At 45.6% G+C, this 19,090-nt stretch overlaps 1 protein-coding gene across 38 annotated transcripts in view; it reads left to right on the top strand.

Annotated features, from left to right (window-relative positions):
• The first annotated feature begins 17,450 nt into the window (after nt 1–17,450).
• The window catches only part of CLASP2 (cytoplasmic linker associated protein 2), a 124,776-nt gene continuing 123,136 nt past the window's right edge, over nt 17,451–19,090 (top strand). For 14 of the 38 annotated variants that reach the window (XM_062621705.1, XM_062621617.1, XM_062621807.1 and 11 more), the window contains exon 1: nt 17,453–17,799. In XM_062621705.1, coding sequence (XP_062477689.1) covers nt 17,605–17,799 — 195 coding nt within the window. In that variant the 5' untranslated portion in view covers nt 17,453–17,604. Of the gene's footprint in view, nt 17,800–19,090 lie in introns of all 38 variants that reach the window. The other 24 variants (XM_062621524.1, XM_062621506.1, XM_062621490.1 and 21 more) reach the window with 5 other exon arrangements.

Genomic DNA, 19,090 nt, shown 5'->3' with positions numbered 1-19,090 from the left:
AGAGGAAGAATTCTGACCATTACCTTCACATATGACACTCCTTTACCTTTTGTTTCAAAATTTAGAGGAACTATTAGTCTTATAGTCCTCAACTTTAATATGTGTTTATATAGAGAGAGTTCTGTACTTCTCATAGGTGAGGGGGGACCTGAACCAGAAGATACACTGGTAGCAAAGTCAGCTGGCAGAGGCTGTGCTTGTCCTTGTGCTTGCAGAGCCTCATTCACAGGAACACTAGATACAGCATCCTCCTGCTGTTCCAGTGTTGAATGAGACAAATGCATCTTCAGTCTAAATTCCAGACATGATACAGGTCAGGATGAAGAAATGAGAGGCTGGAGAAAGGAGAGGACGGGTCTAAATCAATACCTACTGAGGGTAGACACTTCTGTGTAGTGGTAATTACAACAAAGTCACTTTTCAACCACAAGCTAAATAAGGATACTGACTGTCTGATTTTTGCTTGAGGAGAGGGTGCTGCCAGAATGGTCTAGAAGAAGAAGGGCATCACATGCATAGCTAGTGGCACAGAAAAGAACCTTGTAGGTGAACTAAATTGTAAGCAGGTGCTGAAGTGAGAAGGTTAAAGAGAAGATAGAGGTGAAGTAATATGAACTTAGATGAGATGTTAGAGAGAGAGAGAGAATACACAAGGCCTGGAAGTTGTTGACCCAGGTAACTAATTTTACCTGCTGCATTGTATGAAGATGGATTAGAGCAGAGCAAACAAGGAATCCAGCCAGCATTTTCCATAAATGGCTGCAGGAACAGTAACTATTAGGCCAATTAGAATGTGGCCAAGCATTTTCCTCAAGTCTCAGCAGGCTTCAGAAATATGCCATGTTACATTATCACATAATGATAGTGCCATTGCTTGTTACTCAAACACGCCACATAAACAGGAATGGACAGCCCTCACTGTCCCACGTCATGGTTTGTACTAGTGGGCCTTCATAATAAGCACTGGAAGTATTGCTAAAGTATTTTCAGATGTCCTGTTAAAAATCTGTGGTAAAATTATGTCCCATTCAAAAGGATTTATAAGATTTCTTTTAAATGTTGTTTTTACTGTTCATACTGTTCCTATTGCTGTGAAGATTCCCAAAGCAGAACTTCTGGAAGACAGCAGCAACTTTCAGGTCAGTAAGAAATAGCTGAGAGGCTATTAAAACATGTTTCCCAAAAGCTGAAGGTCAGGATTAGCGCAAGAAGTATAAATACAAACATATAACATGCTTTTTTACAGTGCACTGAACGGGCAGATTGCACAGCTATTTACTGAATCCAGCCTTACCTATAACATCCAAAGTCATGCATGAGTATTTGACTTTGGGTTTGTCACGGGGACTCGGTAATCGACACGTTTTGGTGCGGTTTATGGTATGGTGTTTGAAAAAAGCTCAGAGCCGCCTTCTGCAAGTCTGTTGAAAGAACAAAAAGGTTTGTTCTGCCTTTGTCCAGTGTTGAACCATTGATGCTACTTAGTAAATCATTAATTCTGCTTTACATAGCCTTGGGAATGGAGAACAAAGTACTTGTGTTGTATTAAAAGCAGGTGAAAAATCAAACATCTGCTGCTTATGATAGTGGATCAAATTTTGCCTTACTGTGCACTTATTCTTGCTGTGACCATCTCCTTGAACTGTCATAGGGTTTCAGAAGGCCCGACTGGAGATGGGTAGTGTTCTCATGTTATCGCGTCTTGAATTACAATTGAAAGGAAGAAAGGATTAATGCCCTTGAAACGCGAGTGGTTTGCAATATATGCTTCCCCTAACTATGCTGGGGTTTTACTGCTTCTGATTTTAAAACAATAAACAACTGAAACTTATGCATATGATTCTTTATTCATTCCAGAAGAGAGAAGAGTCTTTTTATTTCACAGTTTGCTCTTACAGGCTTGGCTAATTAAGCTCCCCCTTAAGATGTGAAAGTCAGAAAGTTTTCACTTAAATTCTGTACTGCTAAATAATGCAAATATATCGACAAGGGGAGGTAACAAAACAGATGAAAGCTACCCGGGTAGCTCCAAGTGTCATAGTTACTGCGACATGGGGTATACCTAAAGCAATGGCTTTATTTTACTCACTTTAAGACACTGCTTTCTTTATTTAAAGCATTATTGTATTTCACACTTGATAAAGTATTTTGTCCAAATACATCAATCCTTTTTGAACCAAAGAACAGAGTTGCCTTAAATGAAGCAGAAATGAACATTTCTCATTTGTTGGTATTGTACAATATGTAAATAAATTTTAGATTGCTTTTGCCTGTATATTCAGTGCAAGACGAATCGCTTTTCCTGTTTATTTAATTACAATTGCAAGACTTGACTAGGAAACTTGTTAGGTTTATTACATTGAAGAGATGAAAGAAATTAAATCTGGTTAATTGAGGAACATCTTTTATAAGTCATCATTGAGTTAGCATTTATTTCAATAGTATTTCCATTTGGAGTGTTTCTTATCCTGAAATATCTTAGAAAATATTCAAATAGAAGCAATTTTACATGGTTTGAAATAGATCTGGATAGAAGTAAGGGAGTAGGTAGCCAGTCATTACACAGCATAACGCTTGCAACTATAGAGACACCACTTCTTGCAACAGAAAAGGAGCAGGACTGTAAATGAGGTCTAGAAATATATTCACTTGATAGATTTCACTGAGAACATTACTGAAGTTCAGTTCTGTCATTCAACAGCCTTCTTATAGCAAGGGAGAGGTTCACTCCACTAACCAGTCCTCTCTGTTGACAATGAGCTATTTTGCTTTCAGGATTCCAGGTGGAGAAGAGCCTGTAGTAAGTCCACATTCAAGTATCTAGGACTCCTTCACTGCACAAAGCAGTCTGGGGTTTTGAGAAGACACTAATAAATTCTGTCCCTTTTGTGTGCCACAGCAGAGATGAGCTCATTGCTCACATGTGGGGCAGGAAGCATCTGTCCTTGTGCTGGGGCATGTGCCTTTGCTCGCATGCCTGTTGCAGTGGCTGCCCAAACACGCAGTGCAACCCTTTGCTGCTCGCTGGGGTATTTTGCCACCTACTCACTAATTCAGCTGAACAATGAGACACTGTGCTCTGCCCACTCATAAAGTGAGGGGTTTGGAGCCAAGGTGAATTGAAGCCAGATGTACTGTTAGCGTGCTCATATGGGCCAGTCCGTATCACTGTGTGTACTGCCACTACACAGGTGACATCTCTCGCATAAAAGCCTGTTGCAATCAGGGGGCAGAATTTGTCATTACCTGCTGAACAGAGGAGAGCCACACTGCTGGAGAGGTAATGGGAGATGACAGCAGGGGCCAAGACCTAATTTATGCCCAAGGCAGATGACAAGTATGTAAGGAGAAAAGCAAAGACCTGATTTAAAAGCTGTAAATTTGAGGTTTCTCATTCTAGTGTGGGAGCTGAGTAGGTCATCCCCATGAGCAGAGTCCAGGAAAAACAGCTGGGTCCTTATTGTCTGGAAACAGCCCACTGCAATGCACAACAGTTTGGGACCTTGCAAAAAAATAGGAAAGATCAAATAAAGATGGAAGAGCCTGAGCTCGGGATTGTGCCATGGTCAATTGATGGAGTGGCTGATGACCTTTCCCAATTCAAAACATCTCCTTTATGCACGTACTGCTGGGCTTTCAGAGGGTCACCTCTAATAACGACACAGGGAACCTGCTGCTGACAGCAGTGAGGATCCTCGTGTCCTGCTGCTGAACTTGTCCATGATAGGAGGGTTTTATCTTGCGAACATAAGAAATCAGAACCAAGTCTCCACTGCATAATGTAACAGGAGCCATTAGGGGCAGCTCTTCTGCAAAGTTTGGTCTGACCACAAACATTTGGGGATAAAGAGATGGCCACAGGATTTGCTGGCAACACTGCCAGAGGATTCCTCCTCAAAATGCTTGCTTTGCAATGTTCAAAGGGGAAACGACAGACAAACATGCACCAGGGCAGGCTGCAAAAGCGAGATGCAAAAAGTGTGGTTTAATCTTCTACTTCATCGTTCTCCTGCTGTATATGAGCAAACGTGGTGAGAGCAGGCAACAAACCCAGCATCAGCAGCGTGCTGCACAGAAAAGAGGAGAGGATGGTTTGATCAAGGGCTTTTTTACAATACATGCCTTCTAATGATTTTTATTCTTTCCACCAAAGGAGATAGCTGTGGAACAAGTTGTTTCTCATTGTGGTAGGACATCTGTAGGACATCACAGGTCTGACTCAGACATTAAAGGGAAGAGTTTGGGAGACACTGGGCCAACCAGTTTGTGTTATGAGGCTGCACTTCAGCGAACACCTCTGCAAAAGCTATACAAATTGGGGCAGATTTCAGTGCACTGTTTGTCAAACATGATTCATCCTGGCATGAAGTATCTGGACATGGCCTGACTAATGCCAGTGCCTAAAATGCTACTGTAAGGAACTTTGCAAACAAATTAAGTTCTACAAGCTCAGGAGGTGATCTCTAATGCCTGCTTCACGAATCCTCAGTTTGCTGTGCTTGCCCTTCCCTCTGAAGTTCCAGGAAGTTCTCATTGCCGTGTACACAGATTGAGATTTTTGTAATGAGTCACTCTTAGGGGGAAAAGAAATCCCTTTTCTTAACTGATGCTTCCTTCTGTGAGATCAAACATTCAGCTGGTTTGTATACACAACCCTTCCATTCACACTGACTGCTATGAACTGTCACGTCATGTTCCTTTTAAACCAGCATGCCCAGCAATCTAACATTGTTTCCTCTCAGAGATGTTGACATATACAGATCAGATGTTTCAAAGAACCTGAGATAGTATATTCCTGCTTCAACTATTATGTTTAAATAAACACTTAATTACTATCCATTCTCCATGCAAGCGTGGACAGGCTGATCTCAGCGGTCACTTCTGCAATCGGCTGTCCCTGATGATACACTACTCAGCAGGAGTGTGACAATGACTAGGCATAACTGACATTAAAGTGTCCTTGGAATCACTCTAGAGAAGCAAGTGCATTTCACAGAGTAAGAAGCAAAGACTGACCACTGCTTTACAGGCAGAATCCTTCGTGCTCCTGTAACACCAGATGTGCATGTGTCTATCCACTTCCAGGCCTGTGATTTTGAGTATCCCTTCTGTTCCCCTTTGTCTACCCTTGTTTCTACATCTGCTTCCTCCACTCTTCACAGGGCTGAAGAACCCTGTGCTGGGGATTGCTAAGCTGGACCTGAGTAACCCGAGCAGCTCAATGCATTTTCCCATGGCATGTTTTGTTCCTCCTCACGACTGTCATTGTTTCCGTGTTCATCTCAGCAGTATTACCTGCTTGGCAGTGCAGTTTATCAGTGATTAATGAGATACCTGTTTTCAAGGGTGAAGCAGCTAAAGAAGTTTTTCTTTACTATGTAGAAGACACAGTATGATTTTTTACTCAATGTACCTAGTGTTTATATGGGAATTATTGAAGCGTTTTATTGGCCATAAATGTATGCAGTGATTCAACGGGAGCCATCGCTGCATAAAACTCATGTAAGGTTAAATACGTGCACATCAAAATAGGTGCCCAAAACACAGCTCAGTGAGAGATGAGGAATTTTGCTTGTGATGTATTCTTTGTTAAGAGTGAAGGTAAAGATGAAAACTTAAGGCTCACCAGAATTCTCTTTCAGAAGTGCTGTAGTTGTACCCAGTCATTTGCATTCTTGGGCCATGATGTGCTGACACCTTATCTCATCAGTGACAAGCAGAAAGTTGGCTCAGACTCATTTCCCCTCCTGTTTTCCCATACACTCACACAAAATAATGAACCATGTTTGAAAATGGTGTATTAGCCCTGCATGATTGTATGCAGGGAAAGAGAGGAATTAAGCATGGTGACTTTAGGAAATGGAATGGGAAAGCTGTAAAGAATGGAGGGCTATGGCTGAGGTGATGGATACGTGTGAAGAAGCACCAAGCTCAGGTGCATACAAGGGTCTGTGCATAGATTTAGGAGCACTTTGTAAATTAAATTAGAGAATAAGTGAAGCAATCATCTATTAATAGGCCTATCCTGAATATACTAGAGAAGTTATCTGCCAGAAGCAGCCTCATGCCAGACCCAGACGAACCAGGAGGTTCTGGTTTGGTAGAATTCATTCATGCTGTGGCCATTAGCTGCCCCTGTCTTTCCCCTTTCATGTCTCCCCACATTCCCAAGAACACCCGTACCAGAAGAGGTCTCCCCAACAAATGAAGCAGTTACTGGGCTGGTAGTATTAGCTGCAGATCTGTCCATGCATGAAAGGAGCCTGAGGTGTGGCCGAGATGTTTTCTAGTGCTTGTCATGCTCTGTGCTGAAAAGTCCAGTGGGAAACAGCACTTGCGATGTGAGGTAGGGCCGCTCTTAGGGTAGCTGGAGTTTTTCCAGGGACTTAACTGGCCTGTGGCAACTTCAGAACGAAGATAAGTAAGGATTTTTTGTGTTAGCTTTCTGCTCTGCCCTGCACCTGAAAGGAGCTGAGCTGTCTGACACTGTCTCAATTTTGTGGTGGTGTCAGTGCTGCAGAGGAAGGACACAGCTGCATGAATTACCCTACAAGCCAATACAAAACTGCTGTCTGAAGCAGCATGCGGTTGTAAAGAGCTAATGGTTGAACGTAGGTGGAAGTGTCCAGGTCACTCATGTACAGCACAGTGCAGAGATCCCTGCTGGAGCCCCACCAGAACTACTTCTCAGAGCAGAAGCCTTTGTAAATGTGCAGCCCGAGCCAGAGGGTACAACCCACAACAGTGACTGTCCAGGACAAAATGCTCTTCTCCCTTCTAAACATTCACTGCTAGAGGGGGATAAAAAACCTAAAAACAATTACCATGTAAATCACATTTCCAGCCTCACCCTTCAGCACTGCCTAAATAAACAGGGGTACTGACAGAAGTGATAGGAAGCTCATTTTTAATAGCCACATGATAAAGCAGAAAAGAATAATATTCATGCCATGCTTTTGACTTATTTCCTGAGAGGAGCAGCCTATCTCTTCAGTCTACTACCAACTGCAACTGCCACGCTGACAAAGTCCATCTCTCACTGTCTTTACTGCGCAAAGCTGTACTGTGTTAATTTAATATTGGATTTTCTCCTTGTTGCAGGATCAGCTCTCTGCTTTATTACCACTGACACATGAAATAAAACACAGAGAGCAGAACACATCTGACATTAAATCAGATTTTATTGTGTAATGGACTTGTATTTTCTCCCACTGACAGAGTGGGAATAAAAACAGGGCTCATAAAACCAATTGCTAATTAGTGGTTATGGAAAGAAAGTCAATCTGCAATGAAACTCTAATGGTGGTACATTAAATAGGAGTAGTGGCAGCTAAACTGAATTAATGCTGGAAATATTCAAAATGTCTGTAACAGTTCTCTACCAAACCTGTATGCTGAGATCCAGATGGATCCCTCTCCAAAGGAAACTGCTGCACAGCCCTTCAGGCCAAACACCTGCTGAGATTCATGTGCTTATAGAAAGAGATCACAGACACATCTTAAAGCTGATAATGGCTGCCCAGATTCAAGCAGTGACCACATAGCCTTTGCCCACGTCTGCGAGATACAGTGTGCATCTTTTGATGGAAAAACACTGGATTAAATACTCACATGACTGATGGACACAACTATGGCTCAGGAAAACTTTTTGTGATAATTGTATTCTTGGATTTTCATTAATGATCCTTCTTAGCATGGAAGAGAGGAGGTCTGAGCTAGTTGGAGCCAGAGTCTGCCTTGCACCTACAGTGAAAGCAATTTTGGTGGTCAACCAGCACAGCCACAGCAGCTGTACCTGTTTTCACGCTGCCTTTCACCTGCAGCCGCAGGCCTTCCTCCAGCCATGCCCCCTGGACACCAAGCACTGCCCAGCACCACCCTGGAGCTGACTGGGACAGACTCTGGCTACAGTTTGCCCTAGTCAGAATAGCAAAAGTATTTGGTGTTGAATAACACTCCTCAAACAAAATGGTCACATAACTCCATAAATACCACGCTTCCTGATGTGATGCCAGAGAGGGAGCTTTTAGTTTGCACAAATACACATCTTTAAGCACAGAAGGTTGCATAAATATGCACTCAAAAATGCTCTCAAAGCCAAAAGGTCTGATTTCTTCATCACTGAATCACAGAATATGTGTATATCCTACAGTGTGTCCCTGGGTACGGACATCCCTGTAGTGGCCTGGGAGCAGCCTGCAGTGTGAGGTTGGGAGAACACTATGTTCTTACCCTCTGCTGAAGGATGTCTCAATTTTTTTGTCCCAAAATATGCATAACTGGATACTGGTTTTGAACATGTCCTCATGCCCCAGGATTGCATTGATAAATGTGAGGAATTGCAGCCATTGCCAAGATGTGCTTCCTTCCTATTTTTGGGCATACTCCAGAGGTCCATGGTTCAGCAACATTCCCTGCACTCAGTTGTGCTTAGGTAGGACTGACACTATGCCTCATCCTAACAGGATTTCCTGGATTTCTGAATCTCAACCTGAGTCTAGAGCTGAAGTTTTGGAACTAGTCCTTAGGCTTACAATGGTCCACAGCAAAACCACAGACATGAATGAGAGCTGTGGGTGGAAAATCAAACTCTGTTGAAATTGTAGATGTTGTCATGCAGGTCCATCTCAAATCTGCAGTTCAGATGGACTGGTTTTACTGCTCTTACTCCTCCTTCACTACGTAGCTTTGTGACAGAAGTGAGTTGCAAGTTCTGCTACATCCAGTACCAGGTGTTTAAGCATTAAGACAAAAGAACGCTGCTGTTCTTATACACATAAAGCAAGCAGCATGGGGTTTAACACTTCAGGAAACCAGGGGGTATATATGGAGGTAAGAAATTAGTTTATTTTAATTGCAACCAGAGACCACATTGCAAACCTGTAATTGCAAATCAGAGACTGCAAGCAGACAATTAAACCCCAGTATGAGGCCCTGGGGTGCAGCCCCCAGTAGCATGGGACTGGCTATGCTGGAGGCCAGCACTGAGGGAATGCAGGCAGGTCACTGTGGATCAGACCCTGTGGAGAGGTGGTGGGTGAGAGGGAGCTGCCAGGAATTCCGCTTGAGGAATAGCCCCTGCCTGGAGCTACCTGTGCTCAGGTCATGCACCTCACTAGGTCAGACACGGAGCTGGAGTGGGGACTTGCCTTGTTCTCTCTGCGGTCCTCCCTGCAGTGATCCCAGATGGTGAACATCTGGAACATCTTCTTGACGTAGGATCCATGAAGAAGAATTACATTGTTGAGACCTAAGAATGAAGACTGTTGGTTTATGACACAAAAAAAGCAGCTGGTCACTACACTGATACTATTTTAGCTGAGGCTGTTCAGCTTTGTCCTTCTAAAAGGATGAGGCTATGGAATGGCTTTTAAACTACTTTAACGTGATTAACATAAGCAGGTATCTGAATGGAATTAGCTGAAAGTCTGGTTCTGTCTGATGCTCAGCCAGTGGCTCTCACTTGTGTGTGTTCTCCACTTCTGTGGTGTCTGTTGGGACACCCATGGGGTGGTGTCCTGGGTTCAGCAGTTGCAGTCATTTTTCTCCTTCTTAGTAGCTGGTGCAGTGCTGTGTTTTCAACTTCAGTCTGAGAACAGTGCTGATAACACCAATGTTTTTAGTTGTTGCTTAGTGATGTTTACTCTGACCAAGGACTTCTCCAGTCTCATGCTCTGCCAGTGAGAAGGGGCATGGGAAGCTGGAAGGAAGCAGAGATGGGACCCCTGACCCAAACTAGCTAAAGGGGTATTCCATCCCACAGCACATCATGTCCAGTATAGAAACTGGGGGCAGTTACCCAGAAGGCTCAGATCGCTGCTCCTGTTGGGCTGGGTATCAGTCGGCAGGTGGTGAGCAATTTCATTGTGCATCACTTGTGTTTATTGTTTTCTCTTCCTTTTCCCCTTTTAGTTTTATATTCTCTTCCCTTGTTATTCCCCTTATCATTATTATCATTGGTGGTAGCAGCAGTGGTTTGTGTTATACCTTAGTTACTTGACTGCTCATATCTCAACCCATGGGAGTCACCTTTCCATTCTCCACCCCGACCCTTATGGGAGAGGGGTGGGGGAAGAAGGGGAAGAGTTGAGTGAGTGGCTGCATGGTTCTGAGTTACTGGCTGGGCTTAAACTATGACAGGTGGGTACTGGGGACAGCTCAGACACCATCACAGAGACTGTGAGGGGATAGCCCTCACTGCGAGCACCAACACTTCCACACTTACCTCTGGGTATATATATACATGTATATACATACTCTGGAAAACCCATAGCATGGGATATGTCTGTGTGCAGAACACCTGGATGCAGCAATGTTTATTCCAGTGGGAAATGACTTCTAAATAGGCTGGTTATTGTCTGTACATGCTGGCAGTGATGACAAGAATGTTTCTGCTGTGAGTCATGCAGTATCAAAAATAAAAAGAGGGGGACTCATGGTCGAGGCATCACAGATACTGTTGGTTACTCAGCTCAAAGCAGATTGAAGACTTCATTTCTGCTGCCACAAAGCTGCATCGTGTTACTTGAAATTTTGTAGAAAATAAGTTATATTCCACTGTTGCCTGTATAATGACATATTTCTCTTCATCTGTCTATAGTGAAACAGTTCCCCAGACTCTTCCCCCAGTGGGAAGACAGGGACTCCAAATTTGTAACACTGCTCTAAGGAATGTTGGCTGGACCCATAATAGCAGTGTTTGGTCAGAGCTGGTGGTGGCCATGGTGGGTACAGTCTGCTTTGTACTGCACCTTCAGCACCACCAACCCCAGCAGAGGTTCTGAACTATTCTAGACAAGGACAGTACTTTATTCTTTACAGGGCAAAAACTAAACCCATCTGTGACTTGTTGGTTTTGTAGAACATAGATGAACACTTCATTTTTTCAAGTGCATACTCATTTACAGAAATTCCTCCCAAACACCAATTGGTATTTGCATCCAAACCAGTAGGCTTCTATGTGAAAAGGGGGGGCAGACAAGGAAAAAGTATGGCTTGTGTTAACGGCTGGCTTGGCTTCTTTCTATCCATAACAGACACGGTAGGTGGAGTTTCAACTCCGTGCCTTTGGACCGGAACACTTTCCCTGTTCCAGGGCAGTTTTACCACGAGAGGGAGCTCTCAAACAGCCAAACAAGTTAAGTTTTTTCAGCCCATAGAGGAAAAGCATGCGAAAATAAGGAAACAGCCAAAAAAACTCACTTAGCTTAATCCCAAAATGTAAACACACCCGATTCTTTATGAAAAAGGAGTTTTAAACTATATGTCTGTACCTTTAGGTATGCGTTCGACTATAAGAAAGTAAGGAAAACTTTATTCTTCTCCTGAGGAAGAGCCCTGCAGCTGCTTTTTCTAGGAAAAAAACCTTCCTGGTGATGCAGGAGTTACTCCATTGGTAAAGCACTGCCGGGTCTGGTCCTGTCTATAGCAGGGCTTGCATTACAGAGAAAAGGCAAGTTAAAGAAGGCACCAACAGATCACATCACATGTGTTTTCCCCTTTCCCTTCTAATTCCCAAGCAAGGGAGCTGTGGGCTGCTCTATTTAAGTGTGGGCAGTGCCTGCACTGCTATGGGATGGGTATCAACACCACCTGGTTTGAGGAGTTGTTTCTGTGCCACGTGAAGGACACCCTCCTACAGGGTTTTCATGTTCCCAGTGCATTCCCTGCCTCATAAGATTCTTGCAGATAACGAAAATGCCATGGCTTGTTTTGCAGGAACGGAGATTCTGCCAGTCCAAGGGCAAAGTTCCCCAGCCACACGTCAGTGTGCTCACCGGTTTGTATCTTTCAGGACAAGTGAATCAGATATTTTGGATCCTTTTTCTGCAACAAACAGTAGCATGACAATACAAAGGTAATAGCATTGATATAAAAACAGCTCTCATAGGTATTTAAACTAAAAGTTTAATCAGTTTCCTATGTTTAACAACTTAGAACATTTTGTACTGATGGACTGCTATGCTGAGCTGTTGCATCCCAATTTTTTTCCAGCAAGACACAAAATCGTTACAGAGCAACATTCTACAAAGGTTTTACACGGAACTCTTGACATACCATACTCTACCACGGGCATTTAAAGATACGAAAACATAATTAATCAAGGTCTAGCAAACCAACCTGCTGCACAAACCATGCAATCACTGACCTAACAAACCACAGCTAAAATACTTATAGCACTGGAGAGAGAGAAACATCTCTGCCACAAAAATGACACAAAGGATACCACGTTAGGTAGCAGTGCTTTGAGTGATTACAGCAGACAGGATAGACTAGCGATAAAAGGGAAGAGGCCACTTACACATTAATTCTATTTTCCTGACCTGTTATTACTGTTTTTTTCATTACCCATAGTTTCTAATTTGTTCTTCCTTCTCTGTGTCACACATATAAAGAAAATTAGCAAATGAATCATAAAAGGTTTATCAGGATGAATTATTTAATTGCAGTATCTACATGTTAAAACACATTTGACAGTAAAGGACAAATTAAGACCCTAGAGTACGCTGGTAATGGGGCTCCAGCTTGACCCACCTCATGGCCTATTTCTTCAGTCATCAAATTGACTACGTACAAGAAAAATACCAGGCTACTGATTTCAACCTCTGGTTTATAAATAAGTATATGAAAGTGATCCAGATTAAATGTGTAATTTCAAGAACAACCACGGCACAAGCCAAACTGTAGCAGAGTTCACTGAATGCATTTGTAATAGTTACATCAAGTTGCATCTCTAAGGCCTTGTGAGAAAAAAGGGCAATACTTCAGCTAGCTTGGTACACGCATTTCAACATCATTATTGGAACATTCCATTGTGAATTCAAGAAATATGTATTATTTCATTCATCTGCTATTAATTATTGCAGAGGGAGGTTTTAAAATGATTTTTAAAAGTTATCAACAGTGATAAATTCAGCTTGAAAAGATATACCTCATCCTTCTACAATGCATGTTAGGAAAGATGTAAAATAGATACCTATGCAGCACACACAAAAATGCCACATTGCTGCTTAAACTAGCCCAACATGACAGGATTTCACCTCCTGACAGTATTAAGAAAAGCCTCAACGTACTGATGACCAATCTGCACACACACAAATGCCTATGGTTACTGCAGAGCACATTAAGAGGAGGTGATACATGACTGAAGGACACCACCTCCAAGATGCAGCCTGAGCATTTCCCTCAAGCCTCCTGGGTGGAACACGATGCAAAGTGCCGGCCGGGCTGCTGAGGAATCCAGCAGGAATGCAAGCACAACTTTCTCACAGATTTCTTGTGTCAGCTTAGGCTACAGCAGTTTATGGGAACTTTCCAAGTGACTCATGTTTAAATTCACTCTATTTTTATTATTATGGTCTGCACTTGCTACTTGTAATAAAAAGACGCTTTCATCAGAGGGGATTTAAGGGATTTTTATGGTCCTTTCAGTGACAGGATTACATCTTTTGTGCAGGAAGGGCTTTTCAGAAGGGGAAGTCTGTCTGTGGAAGTGACTTTTCTGCTGGAATGACTGACAGGTCTGCTAAAGATCCGTAAGTGGGTTGCGCAAGGTCTTGGCCTGTAAAAGCTACTATTAGGAAAGGACAGAAGGTAGAAACATAGCCTCAAACACAGCCCAAGGAAGGACAAGCACAGCTCTCTCCCTCCCCAGCCTGTTTTTCTGTAGGATTCTAGCCTTTTTCAGCACAGGATGTTACCTGTAATTGTTGTGCAGCACCCTTGTATGAGATGGGGGTGTAGAAACAGGTTTGGTGTGCAGTTCAGGTCGGAAAAGTGCCTCACCGGATTAGTGCTGTGTACCTCAGCTCCTGCTGTAACTCCTCTGGTTGCTAGCAAGCAAATCATATCAAAAAGACCAAAGAAAATCTTCATTCTGCATTCAGTTACAGGGCTTAATTGCTCTACAAAATATTACACATTGTACAAATACACAAGAGTAGTGGATTTACACTCACATGCTTGCATATCAAAAAGAAGATTGCATTCCAAAGGAAGAAATCTCCTTAACTGAGAGTAAGAGGCTTTAAAAGATCTTTGAACAAAAATGCCTTCTCTCTGGAGCCTAGCCCACATCCCAAGGTACAGAGTCCATTAGGACTTGGTGAGAACATCTAACTGCAAACCCTGATCTTGGTCCAAGCTGGGGGCTGCTCTAGACCCAACATTACAGCACTACTCCTGCCCTGCTAGAAGAAACAAGCATCCAGCAGCTTTATTTGCCAATCAAAATGCTGTTTGTTTGCAGAGGAAAAAACAACCAACATTTACTGATCCCACAGGAAACTTTTTTCTTCTCAGTGCTAGGGTTTCAGAGGAAAATGCCTTGATCTTATCAGAACACCTCATGCTAAAAACAGCTACAAATTTTGCAGCTTTGTATCAGTGTTCACACAGTGTAAAAGCACTAGGGACCGCAGGTAGTAACAGGAAGAAATGCAGTAGCTGAAACCTCTGATTTTACAGGGAGACAGTTGTTTTCTTGTGTGTTTTCTAAGAAAAAGAAAACATGGAAGGAAAAAAAAAAAGCCACATATCCCAGCATGGCTTTTTGCCCTTTACATAGCTTTGTGGTGCCGTCTCTGGGTTGACAAAATAGTTTCAGCATTTCAAGTGCGTGTCTTATACTTTATCCTTCTCCTCAGCTTCAACACTAGTCACAGCAATTAGCTTCCCTCATCAGTGTATGAATCTCTGAATCAAGAGATTGCCTCTTTGAATCAAGAGAAAAGCCAGTACCATGAGATTAACCCCCTCTTTTTGCATAGGATTTTCTGTCTGAAGAGATTGACATTAACTTAGACTATAATGAAAGGTCCTTTTTAAATCACTGAGGGTTTTTTGTTTGGTTTGGTTTTTGTTTCTCCAGAAAATTTGGTGGCTTGGAAACCATTTACAGTTCTTGATACTCCAAGAGTCCAGTATCATCTACTCAGTTCTCCTCTATTTAGCCAACCTTACTAGATCAACAGTCACTGTTAAAACTTTCATAGCAAGAAGTTTACTTTCTAAACTTGCACTAAAAATAATGTAACAGAGTAGTTTTACTTTTTACCATAAATTTTTCAATTTCCAGTGGTTTCTTGAGTGCCATTTTCAACAAAAGAAAATTCCATACCAAGTAAATGCCACTGCACACACAGGACAAGAAGTATTCAGCTCCATCCAAAGTGACGGTTCTTTAGATGTGCACAGGGAAATCCATTGTGAAAACATGATGAGTTCATAATCTTTTTGTAAAATTACAATAAGCTTGAAGTACCATACATACATTCCTGCTTTAAACCATAACAATCTTTTAATAGCAACCTTTTAAACCATCTTCATTATTGTAATGCCTAGGGACCAACCAAGCGTGGGATCCTGACTTTGCCACACCACACCAAAATCAACAGAAGGCCGCTTGTGGCCCTGCTTTCTGCTATGCCTGTGGATAGAGATTTCTTCTTCTGTCAGATGAACCCCCTGAGCCAGCCCTCTGCAGACTCACCCAGATAGCAGCACACAGAACAGAATGGAAGGGCAGAATTCCTGAAAATGGGATTTGAGAGAAGCAGGACCATTGTAGCACCGGTTTAGTTTGGTTTACACTGCTCTGAAGCTGCAGTTTGCAGGCATGGTTCCTCAGTCAGTTTATACCTGTATATCTTTATAGTTTAACCTGTACACCGATACAGTTTATACCTGTATATTCACATAGTTTATATCTGTACATCCATATAGTTTATACCTGTATATCCGTATAGTTTATACCTGTACATCCGTATAGTTTATACCTGTACATCCGTATAGTTTATACCTGTACATCCATATAGTTTATACCTGTACATCCATATAGTTTATACCTGTACATCCATATAGTTTATACTTGTATATCCATATAGTTTATTCCTCTACACCCATATAGTTTATACCTGTATATCCATATAGTTTATACCTCTACACCCATATAGTTTATACCTGTATATTCATTCCTGCAGCGAAATGAAGGGAGCTCCTCATTTTGCCGCACACTCACCCTTCCCCAGTGTCAGGATTAATGAGGGAAGAAACAGGCAGAGTGTGCTAACTTGGAACTAAGTTAAGCTTCCATGACATAATGGCTCCCATTGACAGGGGTCCCACCAACCCTCCTCTCCCCCATACACCCTCTTCTGGCTCCAAATCTGGCACTTGCTTAACTGCAGCAGTTTAGGAACCTGCATTAGCAAAAAGCTAATTCTGTTTGGGGAAAATAATGAGAGAAAAACCTCCCTGAATTGTTTACATGGGAGCCCTGGTGTCAGAGAGGGAAGGATGGTACACCACGAGCCATGTCACTGAGGGCCTCATCTACACGGGTTTTCGAACACTTCCAGGTACGGTGACTCCCCCACTGCTGGGAGCAGCCTGTTCCAATGCCTGACCACCCTCTCCGTGAAGAAACTTTTCCTCATCTCCACCTAATCCCCCCGGCGCAGCTTGAGGCCGTTTCCTCTTGTAACTTGGCAGTGGAGACCGACCTCACCTCACCTCACCGCACCCTCCTGTCAGGCAGTTGTAGGAAGCGGTAAGACCCCCCGAGCCTTCTCTTCTCCAGACTGAACCCCCCCGGTCCCTCAGCCGCTCCCCCGGGCACCCTTCCCAGCGCGAGCCTGGGGCACGGCACCTTCCTCCCCTCCTGCCCTGTTTCTCAACGCTTCCTCTTCCTCCTCCTCCTCCGCGCCGCCGGCCCTTAAGGCGCCGCGGGCCCGACGGGGGCGCACTGCGCACGCGCCACCTGCTACAGGTCGAGGGAGGGGTGGAGGGAGGAAAGGGGGCGGGGCCAGGCGGAGAGGGGGGCGGAGCCTCCGTGAGCCACGCCCCGAGTCTCAGGCGCCGGCAGGGGCGGCCCGCGGGAGGGGGCGCGCTACTTGCCCGGGACGGAGGCGGTGCCGCGGGGCGGCCGGGTCTGGGCCCGCCCGCGGTGGGCGCTGAGGGGGGGAGCGGGGCGCAGCCGGGAGCCGCCGCGGCGAAGTTTGGAAGCTGCCCCGCGGGCGAACAGGGGGAGGAGGGGCCGCAGACCTTGGCGTCGGGAGCATGAGCGGTCCGCCCCGGCCTCGCCATTGCTGCAGCGCCCGCGGGAGGACGGGCCGGTGCCCGCGGCCGTGAGGGGGGATCGCTCCGCCGTGGGGAGCCCGCAGCCTGCCGCTGCCCACCTTCCGCTGAGCCCTCTCCGCCCCGCAGCGCGAGACCGGACGATCGCTGCCGATTCTCCTTCTCCCGGGCGGGGGAAGAGGTGGGGCGGCGGCCGGGAGCTCTGCCGGGATCCCCCTGGGACGACGCGGAGGCGGCTGGAAAGCCCCTCGCCTGAGGCGGCCGCTCCCGCCCACCGCTCCTCACCTCAGCTTCCCGCCGCGGGCGGAGGCCGGCGGGAGCCGCTCGGGCCCCTGGCGGCGGCGCATGGGGGCGGCGGGAGCGGGGCCGGGGCGCAGCGGGCGAGGGGAGGCCCCGTGAGGGCAGCGGCCCTGCCGGCACCGCCGGGCGCGTCCCGTCCCCTCCCCGCCCTGCCCGGGCCCAGCTCCCGGCGCTGACGGCGGGCGGCTCCTCTCGTCTGCGAAGAAACTTTTGCCGTGTCGCGCGAGGATGGATCCGGGCGGTCTGGAGTACTTCTGCGAGCAGGTACAGCAGAAGGACGTGGCCCGCAGGATGCAGGTCGGGCAGGAGCTGCTGGAGTACCTGAACGACCCGGCGCGCTGCGCCGAGGTGGAGCAGGACCTGCAGCGCTTGGACAAGGTGATCGACGAACTGACCACATGGGTCAACTCCAGCAACTTCAAGGTGAGGCTGCGGGGACCCTCGGTGCGGGAGCGACCATGATTCATCATGGCAGGGAGGTGCGGGGCTCCGCGCTGCTGCGTTATCGGATACGAGCAGGAATAAAACTGCGTTTATATCGGGTTTTATCCCTGCTCCGATAAAAGGAAATTCGGAAATTTTTGGGGTGTGTGTGTGCTGTTAACGCTTTCTTTTTTCTGTTCCTCTGCTCTGAAAGAAGCAGTAATGTGAGTTTCATTTTTGCTTTTATCGCTGGTTCAATGTTTTTGGACGTCGTATCAAAACTAAACCAAACCACACAACTGCTTTACATACCCGGGCTGTGTTTCTTATTCTGAAGCGAGATAAGTGATGATTTTTCCCTCCCCCCTTCCCGTTCCGTGCTCTCTGCACTTGGGTGTAGCGTTTCCTGGATTGCCATGGTTTTCTGTAGGCCGTAGGAGTGCTGTCTCACCGGGTTTGCGCCGCACCGGGCGTGTTTGACACGGTTTAATGGATAATTTGCTGCTGGGGGTTCCCGTTGTGAGTTTGAAGCTGTTTTCCCGTCTCCAGGTGACTTTCCCGGCCGTGGGAAGTTGTGCGGTGTCTCCGCAGCCGCCGATGATGACTCACGTTTCGTGGCGTGTTGTGTGTGCGCGTTTCAAGACCGAGCTGCCGGGAAGCAGCGATCAGCTCCTGCTCTCTCTCTCTCCCTGGGATATGTGTCCATGGTTCTGACGCTGGCCAGCTGATAAGGCGATTGACAGCGTAGTTTTATTACCGGGGACAGCCGTGTTCGCAATAGCGAGTTGTATTAATTAATTAACTAAAACTAATTCGGCGTGCCGCTGGGCCGGGGCCGCGCTCCCGTCGGCTGGCGGCGGTGTCGGGCTGCGATTGCGCTGGGCTCTGTAAGCCCAGCCAGGTCCGCCCTGCCCTCCGCACTTAGAAACGCAGCGCGGGTCGGGTTGTGGAAGGGACCGTAAAGCTCATCCAGTTGCAGCCCCCTGCCACGGGCAGGGACACCTTTCATTAGACCAGGGTGCTCCAAGCCCCGTCCAGCCTGGCCTTGAACAGTGTAGGGATGGGGCTCATTCTCTTCTCTCACTGTCTTGTCTTGTGGGATAATTGACTTGCACTTTGGGCCTCTGGACTCATTGTCGTGAGGTTATTGTGACTTTTTTCCCCGTCTGCTTAGGGTCAGGAAGCAGACATAGGAGTGTCTTTGGGGCAGTTTGTTCATTAAATGGGTATTTTTATTCTTCCAGTGGTAGCACGTAGCCCATCTAAGTTTCATGTTCCCTTCCAAGTCTCA

This window comes from Pezoporus occidentalis, unplaced genomic scaffold, assembly GCF_034315485.1.
Source record: "Pezoporus occidentalis ecotype Australia unplaced genomic scaffold, CSIRO_AGI_Poc_V1 ctg107, whole genome shotgun sequence".
Taxonomy (NCBI): domain Eukaryota; kingdom Metazoa; phylum Chordata; class Aves; order Psittaciformes; family Psittacidae; genus Pezoporus; species Pezoporus occidentalis.
Note: the sequence above shows the minus strand (reverse complement) of the source record. Positions and strands in the feature narration are given on the sequence as shown.